The following is a 27,823-nucleotide window of genomic DNA, read 5'->3' on the forward strand; positions in this document are numbered from 1 at the left end:
TTTTTAGAAATTATACATGCTCTGTCCAGTGTACACTGTGCATAGTACCACATCTGCATCTAAATTACATTATGTAGTACCTACAGTATATAAGCGTCACTGTGTAAAAGTTCTGATCAGCTGAGCAAGAGCATTTTGTGCAATCTTGCACATTAATAACACATTACTGTTTGAAGAGAACATCAGAGTTCTTTCTGATATTACTACAAATTTATTCACGAGTGCATGCAATATGAATAGGCTATATATTTGTTTCATGGAGCACTTGTTTTCATATTTCAATAAAGCACAAAGCATTCGTTTTCCTGAAGTAAAAATCCCATTCATGTTTTCCTTAGGCTAATTTATTATTAACGATAATTTAAGCCTTTTAAAACAGACCTACCATGAGCTCCGAGGTTGTCAGTCGACTTTGACTATTTTGAAAAAACCTGTTTAATAGCACAGTTCTTTACAAAAACTACACTACCTATGATCCTGAGGGGAAAAGGCCACCAATCAGAGAATTTCAGCAAACAAAGTGCAGCAAAAGAGCTCTGCAGTGACCGCTCACTTCGATGACACACTACTTATGTTTGTATCTATCTGATAGTGTTGTCACGGTACCAAAATTTCAGTAGTCGGTATCGATACCAGTGAAATTTCACGGCTCTCGATACCAATTTCGGTACCACAGCATAAGTATGCTAATATGACAGTGTGCTATTGAACATCTGTTTAGCCTATTTAAAAAGTTACATTTCAATGTAAATAATTAAAAGAAATGCATGTTTCCTTCAAGTGTTTCTCAATCAAGGATGCATTGTTTAAGTGTTTTTAAGTAGCACCCTCCTGAAATCTGTTTTATTCTTTACCAAGTCATGTTTTCCTTCTTGTTATTATTATTATTATTTTCCAGAACTCCATGTTTTAGTTCAATTTAATTTCATCATCAAAATTCTTAAAACTTTTAATAAGTGAAAATATAACTTTTCAACATGTCATTGCATTTTTTTGCCAAACATTTATTCAACAGCAGTCTTACTTGTGATATATTGCTTGGATATTATTATTATTATTTATTATTATCATTACAGTGAATAATACATTTTACTATACAGTTGTAATACATTTCTGTCACAATTTCAGGGCTCCAGCTTATATTTTGAAACGTGCTTTTATTATGACGTGTATTTTTTGCCTGAAGCTTCACTTTCCGGATAAACAGTTTGCGACACGGAGACTTTTAAGTCACGTCTGAAATCTCATCTCTTTATACTGACCTTTGAGTCTGACAAATGAAATGTAGGACACAGTTTTGGAGTGTTTGTATTTTGTGTTTTAGATTACTGGTGTTTGTGTATGTGGTAATTTTGAAATGTTATGTTTTAAATGTTATTATTGTGAAGCACTTTGGTCAACTCAGTTGTTTTAAATGCGATATAAATAAAGTTGAGAGATCAAGTTGCAAATGCTATGATTTAATTATGTAAATATATTGTTTACATGTGCTGCATGGTTCACAGTAGATTAGTGCTCTTCTCTGTCATCTCATCAATGTGTCGTGAATGATTCCCAATGTTTCCAGTGTATTAGTGGTCGGATTTATACATTCATTCAAAGTACACATCTCTTCCACTAAGATTGTAGCCTTTAGCGGTTTAATAAATCACACTAGGACGTCACGATTTTAATTTGATAAATTGTCCATTTCAGTGTAAGGAGCAACAGAGCATGTGTACAAAATAAGCATTTTAAAGCTGTCGTGTGTCAGTCATACTGCTTGCTGGTACCGGATTGAGTCGGTGCTTGGTACTATCGGTACTGCAGAAACACTGGTATCCTTTACATCCTTTTACATCCTTTTAATTTTAGTATCGGCTTGGTACCGAAGTACTGGTACTTTTGACAACACTACTATCGATAGCTTTGTTTTTTTAACGTTTTTAATTTACATTTTATCATTTGCAATACTTCATGAGATTGTCTTGTACTTTTTATTTACTTTTTTTTTTTGTCTGATTTCCAAAAACTGTTTTGCTTCACATTACAGTTTGTAATGTTGTTATTCATTTAGCAGCTGTTTGGTTCATTGATTAGAACTTTTTTTATGAAGGATTTTATGATATCCCTATGGGAAAATTGAATGGGGGGAAAAAAAGGCAACTTCAGAACTGAACTTAAAAAAGTGGGTGGGAACTACTGCACTCTGTTGTTTTAACGTGGATGCACATGAGCTGAACCAGCTCATGAGTATGGGGAAAAATAGCTGCCCGGGGGCATTGCCAATGTGGTTGATGAGTGAACTGTTTTGCTTTAAAACATTTTAGTATATTTAAAGGCTCTTGTGCTAGTTTCATATTAGATGGCCTCTTTTTTTCAAAGCCTTCTGGCCTGATGCAGTGGCTTTCTTTCAGGATTGCACACGAATACAAGCACAGAAGCTCTGGCCCCTGCTTTGGCCCCTCGGGGGGTCAGGCTAACACAAAGGGCCCTTGCTTTTTTCTTTTCTCCTGCATTCTTCTGCTTTTCTGGTTAACAAAGAGTTAAATTTGTATGAGTCAGTCTGCTTCTTGCTGTGCTTCCAGCAGCTCCTCTATGACTGAGGCAGGAAACAGCAAGACAGCTGACTCAGAAGCATATATTGTGGCAGGAATCTAAGTTACAGATGTATGTGCATGCATCTATGTGTGTTCTTGGGTGCCTTTTATATTTAAAGAATATCTTGTTTGAGTCAGTCAAGGCAAGAGTGACTGTCTGACTTCCTGATGCTAAATATGTTTAAAGCAAACCTTAGATTAAATTATGACATAATTTGGTGTTTCTGTCATCATGTACTCACACTCATGTTGTTTCAAACCTCTTTGACTTTCTTCCAAGCAATACAAAAGGACATGTTTGGCATAATGTATCTGTATCTTTCAGGAGTACAATGGTGGAAGAGATTTGACAAATGTTGTTTGCATGTATTTTTCTTCCCATCCAACAGCTGATATCATCTCTACTGTGGAGTTCAACCACTCAGGGGAGCTGCTAGCCACAGGGGACAAAGGCGGTCGGGTTGTCATCTTTCAGCAAGAGACCGAGGTACATGAATTTACAATCCCATAGTAACCCCCAAAATTATATATGCGTTTATTCCCTTATGTTTTTCTCATTCAAACTTTATTTTCTTCTTCCAGATCAAGAGTCAGCCACAGTGCCGTAGTGAATACAATGTTTACAGCACATTTCAGAGCCACGAGCCTGAGTTTGACTACCTGAAGAGCTTGGAAATTGAAGAGAAGATTAACAAGATTCGCTGGCTACGACAAAAGAACGCTGCACAATTTTTGTTGTCCACAAATGGTTAGTACAGTATTGGGACATTATGTTGCACATTCTTGCAGTCAATTTAAGCACACAGACCAATCAGCTCCTCTTGTTATTTTGCAAATGGAAGATAAATGTACAGGTCCCCCCCCACCCCCAAAAAAAAGATATACATATATATATTTTAGGGCTGGGAAATTTAACGTGTTTTAATGTTAATGCAATGGATGCAGTATCTGTTTAATTTTTCCACTTCCTAAAACTTCTAATGTTTTTCCCCACTTCCTGTGGCTAAAATTGGCATACATTTTTGTGGAGCAGTGCACGCTTCATTATCTGCAACACATGTCCTGGTCATAATAAACACAGGAGCGGTTTTACTATATGGAGAATTGAGACCTTAACCACAAGTGGTGAGCCAGGTGTGGGAAAGATGCAGGCAAGTTGCCTTATCTCTTCGCATCACCTGAAAACGCTCACTCACTGTCATCTGAACCAGTGTCAAAAGCGAAACCCAGCGTGTGCACGACAGAGACTGAACTGCAGTCAGAGAAAATAATATTTTTGAGATAACAAACTTCAGCAAATTTAACTTTTCAGAATTCAGTTTGTTTCATATATACTGTTCATGTGTAGTGTCTAATAATGCATTGGCAATGGACAATTAAGTTTATCTTGCCAATAAAGCTTGATATGAACTGAATCTGCCCATTTGATCCTATTAATAAAAAAGTCAGCTGAAAAACAGCAGAATATTTTGCCCAACTTTTAAATTTTATGGCATTGTGGGGTGGGGGTGTGGTCATGTGTCTGTCTGCGGGAGAGGGAGAGCGGTAAGGCTCGTCACCTGGGCTGTCATTATCATTAACACCTGTCTCTCATTATAGTGATGGCAGAGGGAGACCTGAAAAGGCCGACAGGTGCAACAATTTGGGAGAGAGAGACACAACGTGGCTGTGTGTCTCTCTCTCTCTCTCTCTCTCTCTCTCCCCCAAACTGATGCACCTCCCTATGTTGTTCATTTTACCAATTTTAATGACTAACACAAATGTATTTCTGATGAATATTATTCTTCCATGAACTCATTAAGTGGAAAACATGACTTGATTCTTTTAAACTTGCAGAAACCCAGTTTGATAAGCAGTGTTACATGCTCTAAGGTCTAGTTGAATGTGTGCCCCAGCCTGGCTGTACAATGATCTGAAACACATATTTTAGCTGTCAGAACAGCTGAAATCACCCATGATAATAATAACATACTATTCTTCAAATCGGTCTGATATTTGCAGTCAAGTAAACAGTAGCCTTTATTTAAATAGCTGGAGACAAAATATCAGTTGTAGAATTTTTGCTGTTATTTGAAGTGGAACACACACACATCTGTTTGATATTTATGTTACTACAGTAACCAGAATCTGTTTTGCCCAATGGTAATCCACGCCCTATAGATAACTGGTTACTGCCTGTATCTGTGTGTTATTGCAAGATTTTGGTTGTAATCATATTAAGGATTCCAGTCTCAGCTGTCTGTGGGTTTAAAGGGATTCTTGAAACTTTTATTTTTATAGATTGGGCAATGTTTGAAATCACAGAGGAAACTTTTCTTTTTTTTTTTTATCATTGCATTTTTGTCAATTAATCTTTAGATGGATAATATTTAAAGCTTCGAGGTGTTTGAAAAAGATGATTAAGGTACCTTGAAAATGCTTGAATTTCACTCTTAAGCTGTATGAACCATGTATATATTATATTTATAATTTAAATATATCTCTATAATTATTTAATCATTATATATTGAATAAATTATTTGAGGGCTTTAGCAAATATTTAAATATGCGATTCATTTGTTTAAATAATTGCCATGTAATTAATTCGATTTAAAGTTTTAATCGATTGATAGCCCATATATATAAATATAAACTGTATATAGATGGATATAAATAGATATATACTGCATATATATATATATATATATATATATATATATATATATATATATAAATCTATATAAATCTAAGTTTAAAACCTAAAACTTCAGTCTGGTCTTGAGACATATATTATTCATTGTTTAGTGAAAGGTTAGAAGATTACTTGAAATTTCTATGAGGTGTTTCAAGTATAAAATGTATGTGCCAGGGGTTAAGCGGTTGGTAAACCCTGTACTATACAGACTGAAGTATACAGTCCATACAATACAGTGCTCAGTACAGAATATATTTGCAACTAGACATGCATTTGGTAAATTTTTCTCTGGGATTGGTTTAAGCCCTGCAAATTCTCCAAATCCATTTTTCCCTGACTCACGGAAACAGTATCGCTGCTGTCTAAAAATATGATCTCTCGGATGTTACACAACCAGTGTGTATTTATATAGAGACTCTTGAAAGGACTTAACTCTGGTCTTCTATTCACCCACATAACTGGAGAAAGATATTTTTGACAGAGACAATAGATTAGGCATGGAAAAATAAATTTGGTGAATTGTCAGCTCGATTTGTTATGCAAGTCAAGCTAGCACTTATTACTCATATAAATACTTTTGCTTTTTACTGCAAGATGACATTTACCAGATAAGAGGAGAATATTTCTTCACTGTATCTGTTTTGCCGGTGAAATTCTTTTTTGTTTTAATTGTAGGGCTGATCCTGTATTTGAAAGTAAAGCTATTACTTTTGTTTGTAGATAAAACTATAAAGTTGTGGAAGATCAGTGAACGTGACAAGAGACCAGAGGGATACAATCTTAAAGAGGAGGACGGACGCTACAGAGATGCTGCTACCATCACAACTCTACGGGTGAGTAAAGTCACGCACACTTGTCCACACTTTGCACTCAAGTACACGTAAAGAACATCGCACATTGTTGTGTCGTTTACCGGTGTTGAGGGCTGATTTGCTGGCATTTCAACAATGGGTCCTGTTCACATATCCTTTAAACATAAAATGCTGTTAAATTTACATAAAAGCCTATATGTGTGGTCAGAAGAGTACACTTCGAAAGGCTGAGCACTCGACCATGCGCTAGGAGCTGCACATGGAAAAAGAAAGAATACCTTAGCCTTAGTTTATGACTTCCTTGAGTCTCCTGTCTGTAATTTTCATTGTGGAACTGGAGAAACATGTTTTATTTTATTCTCGTGGCAAAGAACTGTGAAGTTTAACTCTGTTCTTGTTCAGGTGCCAGTATTTAGGCCAATGGATCTCATGGTGGAGGCCAGTCCACGGAGGGTCTTTGCCAACGCCCACACATACCACATCAACTCCATCTCGGTCAACAGCGACAATGAGACCTATCTGTCCGCAGACGACCTGCGCATCAATCTGTGGCACCTAGAGATCACAGATCGCAGCTTCAGTATCCGATAAAAGTTGGCAGAAAAGGCAATACATATGTTTAAACTAATGCTGGCAGATATAAAATTGTTTGTTTTTATTTAGATGATATTCAGTTTGCACAACAGAAATTGTCTGAAAGCATTGTGTGTGGGCTATTGAGGTTTCTTGTGTCTAGATTGTTGAGAAGCTTTAACTGTGTGCCAGACATTGTGGACATAAAGCCAGCCAATATGGAGGAGCTGACCGAGGTGATCACAGCTGCAGAGTTCCATCCTCACCAATGCAACACCTTTGTCTACAGCAGCAGTAAGGGCACCATTCGCCTGTGTGACATGCGTGCATCAGCACTTTGTGACAAGCACTCTAAATGTGAGTATTCGTTCAGAAATTTCATTTGCAGATCAATCCAATAAAACATAAAAATGTTCCCTTTGAGTTTAATTTTTTATTGTTACTTAAAGGTAAAATTCATCAGTATGATGTGATGTCACTGCATGATGTCATGCCTTGGTAGTAAAAATTTTCCACATATGTGCCACAAAATGATTTTCTCCTCCTTTTAACTTGACTAGTGTTTGAGGAGCCAGAAGACCCCAGCAACCGCTCTTTCTTCTCTGAAATCATCTCATCCATCTCAGATGTAAAGTTCAGTCACAATGGCCGCTACATGATGACCCGAGACTACCTGTCCGTCAAAATCTGGGACCTCAACATGGAGAATCGACCTGTTGAGACATACCAAGTGAGAGTTCCCAAATGGATAAAGTTGATCTTAAATGTTGATTTTTTTTTTCTGATTAATTGCAATTTTCATTTGACCAATCCAACAGATCCAAATCTGTTAATTTGGGCCATTGCATGACACATTATTTGTAGTGCACCTCCTGTCCTGCAGATGTCACTTTATGCATAGTTTCTGATTAACTGGCTAATTATGAAAATATTTAATTAAAATTGAAATTGTTACCAAAACATTATTTACAACAACTATTAACAACAGAATAAAAAATTAGTGCAGATATCCAGCCCTAGTGCTTTATCAGAAATGTTTCTGAAAGAGCTACATTTCTTAAAAGTGATGTATATATTTTTCAGCTACACTAAATATTATCTGGGTCAGTCTTAAAGTACAGTGGCAAGAAAAATTATGTGGACCCTTTGGAATTAGCTGGTTTTCTGCATTCGTTGGTCATAAAATGTGATCTCATCTTAATCAGAGTCACAAGTGTAGACAAACGCAATGTGCTTGAGCTAACAAAACACAAACAGTTACAATCTTTCATGTCTTTATTGAACACATCCCATTAAACATTCACGGTGCTGTGGATAAAGTGAACCCTTGGATTTGATAACTGGTCGATCCTCCTTTGGCAGCAATAACCTCAACCAAGTGTTTCTGGTAGCTGTGGATTTGACCTGCACAATGTTCAGAAGGAATTTTGAATCATTCTTCCTTACAAAACTGCTTCAGCTCAGCCATATTCTTAGAATGTCTGGTGTGAACAGCTCTCTTGAGGTCATTCCACAGCATCTCTATTGGGTTAAGGTCTGGGCTCTCCATAAAGTGGATTTTCAGTTTTTAAAGCCATTGTGTAGTGGATTTACTTCGATGTATAGGGTCATTGTCCTACTGCATCGCTGAACTTCAGCTGGCTCACAGCCACCCTGACATAATCCTGTAGGATATCTTGATATACTTGGGAATTCATTTTTCCCTCTGATGGCAAGCGGTCCAGGCCCCGAAGCAGCAAAGCAGCCCCAAATCGTGAGGCTCCATCCACCGTACTTCACCGTTGGGATGATGTTTCTATGTTGGTATGCTATGCCCTATTTATGCCATATGTATTGCTGCGTGTTCTTCCCAAACAATTCAACCTTGGTTTCATCAGTCCACAAAACATTTTCCCAGTTGTATTGTGGAGTGTCCAGTAGGGCTGTCAAATAAAAATTCGAATATTCGTTGAATGTAAGATAGAGGTTGACAGATTTTACCGATAACTAAGTTTGGCAGTACCTGCCGATAACCGATTAATCAACCGATGGTTTTTAAAATTGATACTGAATGAAAAAATAACACTCAGAGTAAAATAGTGCTGAACTGCATTACAAAAATAAACTGTACTGACTGAACCATGAAAATGTATTGCACTTTTTTTAAATGAAATGAATATATAGATATTAATATATATAAACTAATATTTGAATTTTAAAGTCAGCTGATTTTTAAATTGATGTTTCCTTAATCCACAAGAGGGCACAAATACATAAACCATTCAGCACAGTTATATTATTGCATAGAACATTCCTCTCCTGGCTGTTAAAAAAGAGCATTTTAATGTGCATAAAATAAATACGTTTTAGTCGGTCCATACTCTCAAATGTTAATTCAAAAGTAAAATTGGGGGACGCTTCAATAGACAGATCACATGGTATTACACTTGCACTGATTCCTACTACTCCATACTCCAGTACAGTTGTATGTAGAGTAGCAATATTCACAGATAGCAGTGGTATTCGGCTGAACTCGTGGTGAAGCGGCTCAGACTATTTAAACTGTTCAAAAGACGGAACACAACAGACTGGAACCAAACGTGAGGATCTTGATACACACGTTTCCAAGTTGAACATCTTTCCTGACAAAGCATTTAAAACTCATTGCTTAATCAGAGAAACGCTTATAAGAGAGCAAGTCGCAATGGCCAAAGACCTCCACTAACTGTAAGAGGCTGTTCACACCGAACGCTTTTGCAACCATCATTTGTTTCTCTATGTAAATGTGCGTTAGACGAATGTTTTTGTTTATTCAGCATCTCGTGCAGGAGTGCTGTTTTTTTTTTAGATGATGTTTCTAATTAAAAAGAACTTTAGAAGCCTATTGAGACACCTGCTTTCTGTTAAATTGTATTTGTTGAGCTGTGTCTAGCCTTTTTTAGTGCAAGAATGTGATCAAACTGAAGTCATCGTATTACAGTGAGGATAAAACAATTGAATTAAAATCGGATGCGTTTCTGATTTGTTTATACGTTTCTCTCGGCTGCATGAAGCTATTAATTTGCTTTCTCACGTCACTAGCTTTAAATATGCAACTTAGCTGGCTAACGAATGCATAAACGTGACCAGCTTGATATAAACTAATGCAAATAGATGGCAATAGGTGGTAACAATCGTGACAGGTGTTATAAAGCTCGAGTCTGTGGTAGTAGGCTGCTATGGCACTGGAATAGGTTCTGCGTGCAACACCAAGTTAACATAGAACCGTCTTTTGAAGTGTTTCTTTTCCTGTTTTTACACTTGATTTGAGAATATAAACTGGCTAAACCTATTGACTATAATTACACACATTTGTTAACAGCCAGATTTGTTATTTGCAATAAAAAAAATCGCAATAACATTCTTGGAGATTTTTACCACTACCTGGAATAATGTTTTAAAAATTCTAATATAATTTGAATGTTGGAAATATTTCAGTGAAACATTTGAATTTAGTTTCTCAGCCCTGTTGACAGCACTAGTGTCAAGTTGGTATTTGGCAAACTTCAGACGCAGCAATGTTTTTGTTGGAAAGCTGCGGCTTGCTTCATGGTGTCCTGCCATGGACACCATGTCTGTTTAATGTTTTCCGTATAGTAGACTCATGAACTGAGATGTTAACCAGTTCCAATGATTCCTTCAAGTCTTTAGCTGTCACTCTAGGGTTCTTTTTTACCTCATTGAGCATTCTATGGTGTGCTCTTTGAGTCATCTTGGCTGGACGGCCACTTCTAGGGAGAGTAGCCACAGTACTAAATCATCTCCATTTATAGACATTTTGTCAAACTGTGGACAGATGAATATCTAAGCTCTTCAAGATAACTAACCATTTCCAGCTCTATGCAAGCAACAATTCTTGATCGTACGTCTTCTGAGATCTCTTTTTTTGTGAGATATGGTCCATGTCAGCAAGTGCTTGTGAATAGCAAACTCCAAATGTTTGAGTGCTTTTTTTTTTTTGTTTTTTTTAAGTCAAATAGCTCTAACTCGTTTCATTAAATGGATGCCAGGTTTACCAGCTCCTGACTCTGATTAGTTTTTGTCTTTTTTATGTCATAAGCCTAGGGGTTCACATACATTTTACAGGGTTCCCGCAGATCCTTAAAGTCTTAAAATGTCTTAAATTCAATTTTCCCAAATTTAAAGGAATAGTTCACCCAAAAATGAAAATTTGCTGATAATTTACTCACCCTCAGGCCATCCAATATGTATCTGAGTTTCTTTTTTCATCAAAACAAAATGTAAGATTTTTAGGATTTCATTTCAGGCCTCCTCCTTTAAACAATGCAAGTGAATGTACTAAATTTTTTTGACGGTCCAAAATGCATATTTGGGTGCATCAAAATAATCTACACGACTCCAGTCGACAAAAGTTCTTCTGACCCCAAACAATTGAATAATCGATTTAGGATTGTTCGCTTCCGTACATCTCTGTGACGCGCGCTCATGAGAGGGATGACGTAAGCTCGTTGGTAAGGTCACGCGTGGAGGAGGCAGGAAGCGCGTCATTGTTTACAAAAGTAACTTGCACAGACCAAGCGCTGTTCACAAACCAAAACAGTCCAAAACAATTTCGAACACAATGTCAGAGGATTTTGATTTGAGAAGAGGAGTTTTTCACCCAACCCTACCTATTTGAGCCCGAATACACCGAAGAGGAACTTAGGGAGATGGAGGAGGCTACAGCAGTGGCGCAATCACAAGTCTCGGGGAGGCAGAGATCTATGGAGACATGGTGGTGCACATGTAGTAAATGCCAGCAGTCCTAGTCCTAGCTGCATTACCGAACATAATGGTTTTCCACCATTACTGAGCCCCAGCGTTTTAGAGGTGTTTTTCAGTTTTCAATGAATAAACTGGAAGTGCTGTCTGAGGCCAGAAGGACCCAGTGGCACCCTATCAGTAGAGTAAGTATCATGTTTTGTTTGTTACTATTCCTTCTATATAGAAATATATAGGCTATATGACAAAGTTTTCACACATACCTGAGTTCGCTGGAAAAACAGCACAGGCATGAATTCAGATATCGACCCTTTGTTTCTTTCGATGGTCTGAAATCGTCAGGGGTAAAATGTTCACTGCACACCCTCCAATATTTGAGAGAATGTAGGGGTGTACTGATATCCAGGTTCAGCATGATAAGCCAGAGCTTCAATCGCTCATGATCATCTATAGGCAATCGATGAAGCGTTAATATTTTTCACGGCGTGCATTTTCTTTGGGATTTCTGAAGGTTGAAGCATCCAGGATACACACGCCAAATGACCATTTTGAACAATACACTTATGCAAATCTACAGCAAAGACAATTAAACTTTTGTTCAGCGCTGCTCCTCTTGTAAACAATCATGCGCTTCCTGACTCCTGACTTACCAATGAGCTTGCGTCATCCCTCTTATGAGCACGCGTCACAGAGATGTACGGAAGCGAACATTTGTAGTTAAAAAGTATATAAGTATTGTTTTGTTTCTAAAAATAATCAATCGTTTGGGTTCAGAAGAACTTTATTTGTCGACTGGAGTCATGTGGATTATATTGATGCACCCTTGGACAGTCAAAAAAAGGAAGACATTCACTTGCATTGTTTAAAGTAGGAGGCCTGAAATGAAATCCTAAAAATCTTACATTCTGTTTTGATGAAGAAAGAAACTCAGATACAAGATACATCTTGGATGGCAAGAGTAAATTATCAGCAAATTTTCATTTTTGGGTGAACTATTCCTTTAAGGTCATAAAAAGTCTTAAATATATTAAATGATACAACAAAAGTCTTAATTATCATTTAAAGATGTCTTAAATTTGGAGGTGGAAAGACAGGAATCCTGATATGACCTAATGTGACAATCAAACTTCAAAAGAACACGACTTCATTAAATAAATGCATGCGATGCATCCTTTAAATGTGAAAACGTGACTTGTAATTTCTCCAAGTATGGGGGAGCTTGTGAGTGATTCCAGCTGTTGCAGAGCAGTTCGCAGTCATTAGGACATATCAGAAATGTATGACAAGCGATAACTAATGATCATCTGTTGATGATGATGGTATAGTTTTGATGAAATGTGACAGTGTTAACTTTTAACTGTTTATATTGTATTATACCACAGGTCTGTAGAATGCTTGATTCTGATTGGTTGACGGACGTTCTAAGGTGTGCAGTTATTTTTCAAGTAAATGCACAGCTATAAAGTTGTTCCAGGTCTTGACCGCATAACGGGTCCAAATCACTTCGCCAAATTATTTCAAAGAGCCCTACAGGCTACCACAACAAAATAACCAATCAAAACAAAGACATTGGTTAAGTATATCGGCTAAGAATGACAAACAATGTCTGTAATAAACTACATTTATTTCAATTTCGATTGAAAAGCATCCTTGGGATCCCTCTCTTTTTCTCTCTCGCTCTCGTCTCTCACACACACACACACACACACACACACACACACCGTACATGCTACCACAGCAAAATAACCATATAAACAAATACATTGGTTAAAGTAAATCGGTTAACAACTTAATATGTGAAATTTTTTAGGTTTCAATGTATTTCGCCCTAATCAGCCTCACATAGCTATGATGGAAAGCACCGTGCTACTCCTCCCCCTCTCTCTCGCTCACACACACATTGAGACTCGTTTCTTGACCAACAAATAGAGCCGCACCCCCGTGACTTGATTAATACAACGGTTTCTATTATCCGAAATAACTTTTAATATGTGAAACTTTTTACGTTTCAATGTATTTTGCCCTAATCAGCCTCACATAGCTTTGCCCCTCCCTCTTTCTTTCACTCGCGTGCACACACACACACATACAACCTTGTTACTCCAATGCCGAAATTCAGTGCATCCGTTGCTAGTTCTAAAGTGCCGTTTTCGAACTAGCAACGAAGGATTGAGCTGTATCAAACTAGATACACTTGATCAGTACAACAGTTTCTATATTATCTGAAATATCTGTGGGAAACACCTTGGGCTGCCCCCTGATAGTCGACCAAACGTTACTCCATGAGAAGAGTCTTGGTCGACCAAGTTTTGATTGGTCGGTTGGTCGCAGAAAAAAAACTCCACGGGAAACCGACGAACTGACGTATTACCGCTGGTTGGACACTAGGTGGTACTATGGGGTAATTTTCGTTAAGCAGGGTTAGGGTTAAGCCAACACAATAAAGCAAGACACCTTGATTTCAAACTTTGAGCTTTATTTGTTATTTATTTTAACAAAAATTTCAAATGAAACTGGAAAAAAATTAAGTGCAATTAAAATGTGTGTTCCACGTTTTGAAAGATGGCTTTACAACAGTTGTCAACATCTCTCTGGCAAAGAACCTACGGGTATTTTGTTGTCTGGGAAAATACATCGTGTGTGAATAAATTTTTGTTCCCTCCTTCATGAGATATATATATATATATAAATAAATAATCGTGATATCCAATTACATCGGCAACCCCCCTGCTGAGGGATCGGTGAATATTCTTGCTTTAGTGATTTTGCATTGAAAGTTATTGAAAAACGTAAATACATTTCTAAATTTAAATTGCGTTCCAAACGAAATGAAAAAGCTATGAAAATAGTGAAGAATTTTATATATATATATATATATATATATATATATATATATATATATATACACTATATTGCCAGAAGTATTCGCTCACCCATCCAAATAATTGAATTCAGGTGTTCCAATCACTTTCATGGCCACAGGTGTATAAAACGAAGCACCTAGGCATGCAGACTGCTTCTACAAACATTTGTGAAAGAATGGGCCGCTCTCAGGAGCTCAGTGAATTCCAGCGTGGTACTGTGATAGGATGCCACCGGTGCAACAAGTCCAGTCGTGAAATTTCCTCGCTACTAAATATTCCACAGTCAACTGTCAGTGGTATTATAACAAAGTGGAAGCGATTGGGAATGACAGCAACTCAGCCACAAAGTGGTAGGCCACGTAAAATGACAGAGCGGGGTCAGCGGATGCTGAGGCGCATAGTGCGCAGAGGTCGCCAGTTTTCTGCAGAGTCAATCGCTACAGACCTCCAAAGTTCATGTGGCCTTCAGATTAGCTCAAGAACAGTGCGTAGAGAGCTTCATGGAATGGGTTTCCATGGCCGAGCAGCTGCATCCAAGCCATACATCACCAAGTGCAATGCAAAGCGTCGGATGTAGTGGTGTAAAGCACGCCGCCACTGGACTCTAGAGCAGTGGAGACGCGTTCTCTGGAGTGACGAATCACGCTTTTCCATCTGGCAATCTGATGGACGAGTCTGGGTTTGGCGGTTGCCAGGAGAACGGTACTTGTCTGACTGCATTGTACCAACTGTGAAGTTTAGTGGAGGAGGGATTATGGTGTGGGGTTGTTTTTCAGGAGCTGGGCTTGGCCCCTTAGTTCCAGTGAAAGGAACTCTGAATGCTTCAGCATACCAAGAGATTTTGGACAATTCCATGTTCCCAACTTTGTGGGAACAGTTTGGTGATGACCCCTTCCTGTTCCAACATGACTGCACACCAATGCACAAAGCAAGGTCCATAAAGACATGGATGAGTGAGTTTGGTGTGGAAGAACTTGACTGGCCTGCACAGAGTCCTGACCTCAACCCTATAGAGCACCTTTGGGATGAATTTGAGCGAAGACTGTGAGCCAGGCCTTCTCGTCCAACATCAGTGTCTGACCTCACAAATGCGCTTCTGGAAGAATGGTCAGAAATTCCCATAAACACACTCCTAAACCTTGTGGAAAGCCTTCCCAGAATAGTTGAAGCTGTTATAGCTGCAAAGGGTGGGCTGACGTCATATTAAACACTATGGGTTAAGAATGGGATGTCACTTAGTTCATATGCGTCTAAAGGCAGGTGAGCGAATACTCTTGGCAATATAGTGTATATAAAGTAACCACCTTTCCATTTACTGTCAGGCAAGTATCCGTCTAAACATGCAGGCAGAAAATTAAACAAAAACAATTATAAATGTAAAAATAATAATTATAATGATGATAATCACTGAAATATAAATCCTGGTTCGAGGTGAACGTGTTTTCGTATTTTATGTTTTAATCACAGATGTATAGGCTGCAGAGATGTGGTCACAATAAACTGCTCTGTGGAAATAAAGTGAACTCAAAACACCTCCTGAGCAGAGATGTCTGAGGTCATTTGCAGCACTCATAGACGATACTGTTCTTGCAACAACAAAAAAAGAGTGAACCTTTTACATGTGCATGTTCCTATGCGCATAGACAGATTTTCTGTCATCTGTTCTTAGTAATATTATAAAGTGTTTCTTCAAGTGCGTGTCTGTGTGCTGCGGGGCAAATTATTTGTAATATTAGCCTAATAATAATAATTTAATACATAAATGGGAAAACGAGCCAAATATCGTCTTGACATTGTCAAAGGCATCAGCTTTAGACTAGTCGACTAATGGCTTAAACTAACACCTACTAGTGGACTAGGAAAATCTTTGGTCGGGGGCAGCCCTAGAAACACCCTCACGCCCCCTGCCCCTCTCTATACACACTCCCACACACATACATTTGCGCATTACGCACACACTTGAGAGCGAGAAATAGAACCGTCATGTCAGTCACCACCGTGCTTAAATGTACTTCTTGCCGATTTTGAAGCAATGTTACTTCTGAGGAGAGCTGCAACAGATAAAAGTAATCCCACAGGCGATCTCTCTCAGTTCTGCGCTTCTCTCTTTCGATCCCTCGAAAACAAATTCACACACAAACCTCACATACACGCACAAACGCACTACATTATTTCTCCAGTAAGTGCTCCAGTAAAGCAGTGCAAGCCTCGCTATCCTCCGTTGCTAGTTCTGAAGTGACGTTTTCAGACTAGAAACGAAGGCTCGGACTGTATCAAAGCACGACACTGAATCAGTGGCGGAAGAAAGTAGTTCCACTCACAAGCGTTTTAGGAATGAAAACCAGAAAATGTCTTGAGATAAAACTCGGAACGATGTATTATGGTGTGGTACCCGTGGACCGTTGAATTATTGAAAAATAATTCCACTGCGCTTCGTGACCGCATTACCACCTCGGGTGTGCATTATTTTTCAATAATTCAGCAGTCTGTCATCAGTTATTACATACATATGTTGTAGATTATTGTAGGAGTATGCATTTTATTTCCCTTATCTGTTTGAATGAGCAGCTAGGAGCAGTGAAGCGCCTCTTTTCAAAATAATAGTCCCCTGTGTATTTCAGCCTTTAAAGTTAAAAGTTCCGTGCTATGAATCAAATCTTTATTTTATTTATTTATTTTATTGGTTATTGTTATATTGGTTGCACCATAAACTGCATCTGGAATTTAATTAAATTTGAACTCTTGTAGCCCTCCCCATCACAGGAAGGAAAGACTAAGAACATTTCATATAGGCTACCAATTTTAAAAACTATTGGCAGATTAATTGCCACATAACACTATCATATCAGCGAAATCCAATATTGGTCGACCTCTTATTTGTATTTATTTATATAATGGTACATAAACCAATTTTAATGTGATAATATGTGGAAAACATATCTTGAGTATTTTAAACTTGCATATAGCCTACCCTGTTTTACTGATGAGCAATGTTAAGGCCATGTTGAATGTATGCCCCTGCATGTTTTAGAGTCCGTGATACATGATTTATTTTGAGATTGTGTGGGTTTGTTTTTGTATGGGGATATGATATTAATTTTATTTGTTCAAGTCTTAAAGGTCTTAAATTTGATTTTAGAAACTCTGCAGCAACCATGTTTCCAACCTACACTGTGAATGTTTCAATGATGTATTCAGTATGCACAAGAACAATACAATAATTTGTGTTATTAGTTAAAACAGATTGTGTTTGTTCATTATTGTAACTTGGATGAAGATCAAACCAGATTTTAAGACAAATTTATACATAAATGCAGGTAATTCCAAAGGGTTCACATACTTTTTCTTGCCACTGTAGCTATTTTAATGGAAAAATAATGGTGGGGCATTAACTGTTGCCCTGTATTGATTCGCAGATTCCATTTAAAAGCGAGAACATTCCAGTATGTTCAAGTAAAGATTTTAAAATACTGTATATAGTCATAATAAACATTATGGTGCTCCCCACATTATTTAACAGCACAGTGTTGAGATTAGACGTAAAAGTTGAAAGTCAGCAGTTTGCACCATCCTCATAGAACTGGGAGTGTGCAGTGCATCACTCAATCAGATATTTGACATTCATGGCTTAGATGAGGTGATTATTGGCAGTCATTACCATACTTGACCCTCAGGTTATTTTATTGCCTCTGACCCTGCAGTGAATGTTGTGAATGCTGGAGATCAGAGGTCATGACCCATTGTCTTTTTGCTTCCGCAGGTTCACGAGTACCTCAGGAGTAAGTTGTGCTCGCTGTATGAGAACGACTGCATCTTTGACAAGTTTGAATGCTGCTGGAACGGAAATGACAGGTCAGAATCTCCACAAGCCCATATGAGAGTTTCAGTAATATAAGAGTGCCCTAAATGTAAACACTTTGAAGTTCTGTCAACTAACATTCTTGTAAAATTCTGTCTGCAATATATAGTTCTACAACTCTGTTGGGTAGTATATAAATGTAGCAGTGCTACTAATTTTAATTCATTTTTCTGCAGGGTGACAGTTGCTCCGCTGTTTTCAAAACACTGTTGTTTTGAAACTCGGTGGGCAACTATTTTGATTCAGTGGCCACATCGGGCTTTAAGTAGTGCATGGGGGGGCACATTTTACTTCTTTTGAGATACAGTGTTCCGCATTGATTTGGTTCTTGTATCTTTTAAGCCCATAAATAGTTGTGTACTCAATTTTCTGAGTGATTATGTGACTAATGGGACTACTCTGCAATTGCCTAATATATTGTATTGCTCTACAAAGGTAGATACTTTTCTATCAGGCATTAAAAAAACTGAATAAAGGCTGAGCATAATTATAAATGTATTTTACCATCTCTACTTACCTGGTAATTTATTATTCAATTTAACACTCTCTACATCAGGGATCTGTTTTAATAAAATAAAAATGGAAAATTATAGAACTTTAGTGTTTGTCACAAAGCGGGCTAGCTTAATTATTTTATTCTCAAAACATTACCCGTTTACGCGCTAAAATGATCTCGTCAATAATTTGTCCGCCAATGGTTTGGCTTTCTATTTAGCACACAACTGAATAAAACAGGCATGACTATGATAAATGATTACTGAAAGAGTTCAATTAAAATACAGGTGCGAAGGACTTCAACATTTCTAAATTGCACAAATAAAAAATACATATTCTTCTTTCGCTTGCTTTTGCTCGTGTGCCAATGATTACCCCTCCGCGTGTCAGTGATGCCGAGATCCATGTTTATATTTTATTAAAGTTCATCACTGAGAAGATTTGCCTGCAAACTTAATAGCACCAAACAGCACAAAAAGTCTCAATATGGGCACGGAGTGGCTGTATAACACTTTCCTTGAGCAGAAGAATGAGCATGTTTACATGCACACCAACACGCTGATTTCTCCCAAAAATCAGCTCAGGGTTCCCGCGGATCCTTAAGTCTTAAAATATCTTAAATTCAGTTTTCCCAAATTTAAGGTCATAAAAAGTCTTAAAGGATATAACAAAAGTCTTAAATTTGGTGGTGGAAAGACAGGAATCGTGATATGACCTAATGTGATTATCAGACTTCAAAAGAATACGATTTAAATAAATGCATGCACTGCATCCTTCAGAGTGAAAACGCGGCACTGTTGTATTTTCTCGAAGCGCACAGGGGCTTGTGAGTGTTTCCATTAGAGCAGTTCACAATCATTAAGCAATATCGGAAATTTATGACAAGTGATCACTAATGATCAACTGTTGATGATGATGATAAAATGTTGATGAAAAATGACAATGTTTACTTTTAATTGTTTATATTGTAATATGTTGTAGATTATTGTAGGAGTGCACATTTTATAACCCTTATTTGTTTGAATGAGCAGCTGGAAGCAGTGAAGTGCAAACATTTCAAAATAAGAGTCCCCAGTGCATTTCAAAGTGAAAGTGCCTTTAAAGTTAAAAGTTCAATGCTATGAATAAAGTGCATCTGGAATTAAATTAAATTTGGACTCTTGTAGCCTCTGTCCCCATCGCAGGAAGAAAGTCTAAGAATGTGTAATACAGGCTACCAATTGTAAAAACTATTGGCAGATTAACTGGCTTTCTTTCAACACATTATTTAATCAGCACAATCCAATATCAAACCTGGTTTCCGCCATGAATATAGTCATAGAAGCTGGCATGGCGTATAAAATGAAAGAAACAAAAACAATCCAATATCGGTTGACCTATAATTTGTATTTATTTATATAATGGTACATAAACCAATTTTAATGTGAAATATATGTGGAAAACGTGTCTAAGTATTTTAAACTTGCATATATCCTACCCTGTTTACTGATAAGCAATGTTAAGGCCATGCTGAATGTGTGCCCCTGCCTGTTTAAGTAAGAGTCTGGGAAACATGATTTATTTTGAAATTGTGTTGGTTTGTTTTGGTATGGGGATACGGTATTAATGCTATTTGTTCAGGTTTTGAAAAAGGTCTTAAAAAGTCTTAATTTGATTTAAAAAACTCTGCAGCAACCCTGCAGCTTATTTAAAAAAATCTGACAAAACAAGAAAACCGGGTTTACGTGAGATTTTAAATAATTGTGTTATTCTCTGCTTTTGACGTCGAACCGCGAAGAGACATGCACTCAACACATGCACACATTGGATAAGCCGGTGAGAAGTAAAGGTGTTTACATGCCACGTGAAATTGACGTAATTGTCAAAAATATACCCGCATCGACCGGTTTATTCTCATGCCATTTATGACCGTACACCGATAAAGGAATGCCATTTATTGCGTTTACGGCTTATTAAGCATAATCAGTGTAAGAACGTGCATGTAAATGCGCTCAATATCACACTAGAGATCGCAAAGTTTGTTCAAAGGGGAAAGCGAGAGCTAGAAAGAGCGCACTCCCATGCATGGTTGCCAGATTGCACAAAATAAGTACAACATTAGGCGGAATATTTCCAATTTGCGCAAATATAAATCTCTAATTGGTGGTTTTTATATTTTATCTGGCAATCCTGAGCATGTTAAACGCTTTTGGAGGCGCGTTCGGTCCCAATGCAATATAACTGAAATATCCAATTAAAAAATGCTTTTAGGATAATTGAGCCGTGGGCCAGATTCAACCATGTGGAGGGCCATATCAGTAAGTTGTCTGGTGTAGCTTTTTCAGTATTGAGCTAATTTTTCAAAGAGTTTTTTTTTTTTTTTTTCCTCTGCACATACAGCTTTACAGATGAGCTAGATGGGGTAATCAGACATGCTGTCCTTGGGAAGTCTGATTTATTTTAGAGAATCGGTTTGTTTGGTATGTTCATTCATAAATTTTTAATCGATTGACAGCCCTAATTATTACATTATTTAAATATAATTTTGGTATTGAAAATGCTAACCCTCCATTCAAAAACATTTAGACCAGCCACTGAACATGACTCCCTGTGTGGCACTGCCTCAGCTGGGGCACTTATCTTGAGGAAACCCTCTTATCACTCTTAGACAGACAAAGTGGCAGTAGTCAAGTCAGTGGAAGATTGGGTTAGCGTTAGGGTTGCCTCGGTGTTACCGGTTTTACTCTGTACAAGGGACAACACCGGTGTGAAATTTTATACTGGGTAAAAGGGGGAAACTTTATGAATGGAACTTCCAATATCAATACAATAGCCTAACGAATAGAAAAGCCTTAAATTAAGAATAGTTGCCTAATGAAGGGAGAGAGTGAAGAGTTTGCGACCCATAATAAATTAACCTAAGTAACACATTGGAAGCCAGATGTTCTTTACCAACATATCAAATTACACAGACAGCAAAGTACACGTGATGACAGAAGAGGATTAATTGCAGGTAGCATATATAATGTGCATGGTGTGTAACTGTAAGATGTCTCGGATTCGTAATGACGCAAGAAATGCTGTTAGACACTCGGGATGGGCACAAGTACTCGGGTACTCGGATGTGGCAGCAATGATCGATCATGAAAAAGATGATCAATAGTGATCACGCATGATGTGACTTTTCAGTTAATTCAAAATCCAGTGACGACAATAACCTGACAACAAAACACGCGTGTCAAAGAGGGAGCTTATTTTTAATTTTGAGATTGATTACATTGTGATTTTGAGGGGTAAATTGATTGTCAGAGCCTCATAGCAACCAAACTGACATACGACGCTGTAATGCTATCGTTACAATAATCAAGAGTGTAATTAACCGTGTTTTGAACACCTGTCTCTGCAAAAAGATTGCTAAACACATTTTATTATCATTTAATGTAGGAACCTTGACTCATTAATGGATATTATTTAATAAAAGTGAATGTTTGTCACTGACTGTAAACCTCCCTGCCCTGTGTGACGTGTAATACACCTGCATCTCGACGAAATGAATTAAGATTTCCAGTTTCCAAGTTAGATGTCCGATATAAAGTGTCATTCCGTTGCACTTTCCCCAGTTGAAAGGTGGAAATTCGGATTCTCTGGGTTGAATGGAACGCTTCATGAATCACAGCAACAACAATACAGAGCATCGCAGCTTTCCTCACAAGAGCGAACGTTTGGGGACACACGCACACACCTACACATGTAAAGGGTTCTCTTTGTTTTAGTCTTCTGAAAATCGTCTGTGAGGATGCTGCAAATGACCTCAGACCATCTCAGCTCAGGAAGTGCTCTGTGATTAAATCATAAAATAATACAAAAACATGTTCACCTCGAACCATGATTTATATTTCTGTGATTATTATCATTATAATTATGTTTACATTTATAATTGTTTTTATAACCAGGGCGTGCTGAGTGACTCCAGACAGGTCTCCCAAGCAACCAAATTGCCGGGTTGCTAGGGTGGGTAGAGTCACATGGGGTAACCTCCTCGTGGTCGCTATAATGTGGTTCTCACTCTCGGTGGGGTGCGTGGTGAGTTGTGCGTGGATGCCACGGAAAATAGCATGAGCCTCCACATGCGCCATGTCTCCGCGGTAACGTGTACAACAAGCCACATGATAAGATTAGTGGATTGACTGTCTCAGATGCGGAGGCAACTGGGATTCGTTCTCCGCCACCCAGATTGAGGCGAGTCACTACGCCACCACGAGGACTTGGAGCGCTTTGGGAATTGGGCATTCCAAATTGGGGAGAACAAAAAAAAACATTGTCCAATCACTGCCACTGTTTTCAACTGTCTCATTAGTTAGTAAACAGCGAATAGCCCACACAAACTCCATCCATCTAGGGAGTGCGCTGAGTTTGGTTTGCTATTAGTGTGTGGTGCGTTTTTCTTGTAACATGCACTGAGAATGCAAGATCTATTTTCACGTAATTCGAAACATTCTCTTAATAACGTGACACTGGGGCACAGAAGAGGAGGTGGTGGCATTTCACCACATTGTAAATAAAAAAAAAAAAATAAAAAATAAAAAAACATGCAAGAAATACAAGTGTCTTCAGTTTACTGTAAAAAAAAAAAAAAAAAAAAGACTTGAGGGTTTAGGACCAATGCTGTGTGAATGTAATGAAATTACGACAGAAATATTACTGTTGTACTACAATAAAATGAACATATTCAATAATAATCATTCAGTATTATATTACAGTAATATAATACAGTTCGAGTTATCATGGACGTCCCTGCATGACATTTTACATTAAATCATTTAGTATAATTTGTAGGTAAATATTGCTTATTCATCAGCTATGTATTGATATGTTGGTACATTTACCAATTTTAATATGATTAACACAAATGTATATTTCTGATGAATATTATTCTTCGATGAACTCATTAAGTGAAAAACATGACTTAATTCTTTTAAACTTGCAGAAATCCTGTTTTACTGATAAGCAGTGTTACATGCTCTAAGGCCTTGTTGAATATGTGCCCCAGCCTGGCTGTACAATGATCCTTTACATATTTTAGCTGTCAGAACAGCTGAAATCACTCATAATATTCATAATAGTGCTGTCAGTTGATTACATTTGTTTTATTCGCGATTCATCGCATATTTTTTTGTTAACCGCAGATTTTGAAAGTGCTGAAATTTGACACTATATATACTACTATTCCTGTCAAAATGCATTTATTTCCATCTTAAGAATACAAAACAATATGTAACAATAAAATGCTTATTTAACATTTAACAAACAAAGCCTTCCACAGTACAAAGATAGAATTGCATTAAAATAGCACCAATTCAAGTAGCATTAAACATTTCGCAAAGTCTAAGTGGACGTTTGACTAATTGAAAGAACTAGTTCCCACATAGGTTGTATAGTCATTGCAATGTGCGTTAAATCTCTTAAACTCAAATCCTCCACAATATTAATCTGCCAGTAGACTGTGGCTATCCGCTTTGTTCAAGCAATCGTGAAGCTGCATTCATGATTTGTGTCAGGGCGGCAACACCAGCGGCACTTTGAAATCCACATGCAGAGCGCTTGCATGTCATTGTGTCATTCTGCGTTTTGGTTATAGTTAAGATTTGATGTGCTTCTGTGGTAATTAAAATGCACCTTACACAGGTGGAAAAATACTTTATTTCTATTACAAGTCCCATCTGGGCTTGTTTTGTACATCAAATAGCATTACGAGCTCCATCATTTTATCACGGATGCGCTGTTGTGTGTGTGCAGAGATTTATTTTATTTACTGAAATAACAACCTCCGTGGCTCTATCATAGGTGAGAGCGTAATGGTCAATAAGCGTGTTACCATAGAATGACTATGGGTCCACCGTGTTATGCCATTTTATGCTAAACTTGTAGGCTCTCCTTGGTAGAAGGGCTCTGGCGCTGTGGCGTGTGCATCAGTGAAATGACTCAGGTCAGACACATTACAAAGGTTCCGCCCTTCAAACCAGTGTTTATGCTGGCGTATTAACAATAAATGCGTTAATCACGATTAAGAAAAATTAATCACATGCGTTAACGCGTTAATTCTGACAGCTCGAATTCATTATATTCTTCAAATCAGTCTGATAATTGCAGTCACGTTTTATACTGGTGTGGGGGGAAAACAATCCCATCCCACTAAATGTATTTCTGTTGCAGATGTGCATGTTTAGTGGTGTGATTCCAGATGTATCTCATATCTTGTCACTGAACAGCTTGTATTTTTCAAAGCAGTCTTTTAGCCTTTTATTCAAATAGCTGGGGACAAAATATCAATTGTAGAATTTTTACTTTTATTTGAAGTGGAAACACACACACCCACACAAACTTTCTTTAAAAATAGCTAGATCTGTTTTCCCCCATGGTAATTCACACCCTATAGATAACCGGTGGTGCCGACTGTATGTTAATTCAAGACTTTGGTTGTAATTATATTAAGGATTCCAGTCTTAGCTGTCAGTGTGTTTAAAGGAATTCTTGAAACTTTCTTTTTTATAGATTGCGCAATGTTTGAAATGCTTTTTGATCACTGCATTTTTGTAAACTTTTAGTATTTGATAATATTTAAAGCTTCAAGGTGTTTGAAAAAGTAGATTAAGGTACCTTGAAATGCTTGAAAAGTGCATGATTTTTACTCTTTAAAAAAAGTTGTACGAACCTTGAAACTGGCAGTAATTGTGCTTTAAAGGGGATGCATTTGATGATGTTGCATTGTACAAGGTCCTTTTCCTGCTTTGGTGAAAGTCATCCACACAGTCCTTTAATGCCCTCTTCAGAAAGAGTTTAAGCATGTATGCTAAACCCATGTAAGCCGCAAATTGTAAATATAATGTTATTTGTAATTGTGATAATTTTAAAGATCTTATTATCATCAAAAACACATTTTCTTAAACTAAAGAAATCAAGATAAACCTAGTTGTCCTCTAACTTTGATTTGAAGCTAAAAAGTATTTGAAAATCCGACAAACAGACAAAGGTACAAGACTGTGTACTTAATGTCTTTCAGGATGGCACGAACTACAAACCCATGAAGCATTGCATATTATATAATCTAATCAAAAAACAATGGAAATATATAAAACTATTGATTTTAGGTTTATGATTAAGTATAGAAACAAAATATTTTTAGTTTACTGCTAAATTTTCTGATATATGGAGTTTGAGGGTATAGGGACTCTGACTGCATCATTCACAGTGCTCTTTGGTGGGCTTTGTTGGCCACCATTTAGTTCTCTAAATGGTGGATCTTTATCTACTGGATCATGGGTAGTGTTTTTGTTCAACAGAAATTCTGCTATTGAAAAATTTTTAGACAATGACTGATGGCTTCAACTAAGGCATACACCATTGATGAACCACCTCGGCGCTAATCATTATTCAAATAGTCAGTTGTTGGATGTAAGTTACCAACCTAAATCTTTAACCACCAGACTACTCTCCAGCTAAAGCCAGTTTGCTAGCGTACCATTAAGTGTTTCTGTTCTTTTGTCCCATTAGTGTGGTGATGACAGGATCCTACAACAACTTCTTCCGAATGCTGGACCGCACCCAGCGGCGGGACGTTACCCTTGAGGCTTCACGCGAGAGCTGCAAGCCCCGGCAGGTCCTGAAGCCACGCAGGGTGTGTGCGGGTGGCAAACGAAAGAAGGATGAGATCAGCGTGGACAGCCTGGACTTCAACAAGAAGATTCTACACACCGCCTGGCACCCGCAGGAAAATATCATTGCCGTGGCAACCACCAACAACCTCTACATCTTCCAGGAAAAAGTTAACTAATACTGTCGCCATGGGGAAAGAAAACCTCTGAACCTCTTTCTCTCTATGTGGAAAAAAAGTTGAACTAGCAAAAATCATTTCTGTGACATCCACCATCCTCACATACCCAACCTTGGCCTACTCCAGGACAGGATGAACTAGTGAAGCCAAGTGGCTGCCAATACTGAATAAACTGGTTCAAACTGGTCTGGAGAGAATGCAACCTGGCGTCTAGCCCCTGGCACCACGGCATGCGCCATGCTCGGGTGATGTTGTGCCAACCTTTGTCTGTACCCTCCATCCCTTTTCCCTTTACCCACATTTCCGAGCCCAGGGACGAAATGGGCGGCAGGTTCCAATCTTTGACAGATATCAACCGTAGGTTGTTTTTTTTCTTAGTTTTTTTACTTTAGTTTATGCAAGGTTTCTGTATAAAAACTCAATTGAACTCATGTGAACGTGTCCCTGTGTCCTTTAATTTGTTGTTTGTGCCATTGTAACTTGTTTTTAAAACTTATCAGAGAAACTGCCAAGTTGTTTAGTTTCTTTTAATTCTTGTTCAAGAATAAGTGTTTTCATTTTGTTTTTTTTTGTTTTTTTTTAAGATTTATTTTTTAAGTTACTCTATTTCAATACATTTCATACTGTCCAAAACACTCCAAACAGCTAGAAATGGTTTCGGCTGTGTCAAAGAGCAGGGCCATATTTCTTTTGAAGATATCCCCATACGTATACCCGCACAGTGCCCCAAGGAGCTTCATTTGGCACAAACAGGCCTGTGGTAGGCATTGTCACTTGCCGTGTTTGCTGTTGTAGTCTAAAGTCTACACTTAAGCATATACACTCCAATCGGATGGCTCACTCATGTAAGAGTCGTATGGCCTTGATGGATTTATTTTCCTTTGTGATCCATACCCACTTTGTCTACTCTCTCTCTCTCTTGCTCTCTCTCTCTCAAGAGTTACAAATTGAGAAAGATTATAGAGATTATGATAATGAAATGGTATTTATAAACTGAACAAACAAATCAGAGTTGTGTCTTCTTTTAAATATGCAAAGCATAACTAAAGAAAAGCTGAGGTGGAAATCACATTTTAAATGCAGCTGGTATGGCGATAAATGTGTGCCCAAAAAAAAAAAAAACAATCTGAGTGTCAGAATATGGAAGACTTTTGAGAACCATGTTAGATGCTCTAGAATCAATTATTTGCATTTTTGGAGATTTAAATTCATATGTTGTCTGATGTTTACAGATTATATTTATGCACGAGTGAAATGTAAAAACACACATAAAACAATAGATTTCCCCTTACTTTAATATCCACTTTCAAATGCTTTGTATGACTAGAGTTGATGTTTGTGAGATAGAATCTTATCCTAGATTGGCTGCATTGAATATTTAATTACAAATTACTTTCTCCCCCAGCGTGAAGGCAGA

General features: G+C 37.7%; 1 protein-coding gene across 1 annotated transcript in view; it reads left to right on the forward strand.

Annotated features, from left to right (window-relative positions):
• LOC127433343 (serine/threonine-protein phosphatase 2A 55 kDa regulatory subunit B alpha isoform-like) overlaps positions 1 to 27,415 on the forward strand; it is a 38,521-nt gene extending 11,106 nt beyond the window's left edge. The window contains exons 4-11 of the mRNA XM_051685156.1: positions 2,969 to 3,066; positions 3,162 to 3,327; positions 5,974 to 6,086; positions 6,468 to 6,645; positions 6,831 to 6,995; positions 7,199 to 7,368; positions 18,003 to 18,094; positions 26,127 to 27,415. Coding sequence (XP_051541116.1) covers positions 2,969 to 3,066; positions 3,162 to 3,327; positions 5,974 to 6,086; positions 6,468 to 6,645; positions 6,831 to 6,995; positions 7,199 to 7,368; positions 18,003 to 18,094; positions 26,127 to 26,406 — 1,262 coding nt within the window. The 3' untranslated portion in view covers positions 26,407 to 27,415. The remainder of the gene's footprint in view (positions 1 to 2,968; positions 3,067 to 3,161; positions 3,328 to 5,973; positions 6,087 to 6,467; positions 6,646 to 6,830; positions 6,996 to 7,198; positions 7,369 to 18,002; positions 18,095 to 26,126) is intronic.
• The last annotated feature ends 408 nt before the right edge of the window (positions 27,416 to 27,823 follow it).

This window comes from Myxocyprinus asiaticus, chromosome 43 (assembly GCF_019703515.2).
Source record: "Myxocyprinus asiaticus isolate MX2 ecotype Aquarium Trade chromosome 43, UBuf_Myxa_2, whole genome shotgun sequence".
NCBI classification, from domain to species: domain Eukaryota; kingdom Metazoa; phylum Chordata; class Actinopteri; order Cypriniformes; family Catostomidae; genus Myxocyprinus; species Myxocyprinus asiaticus.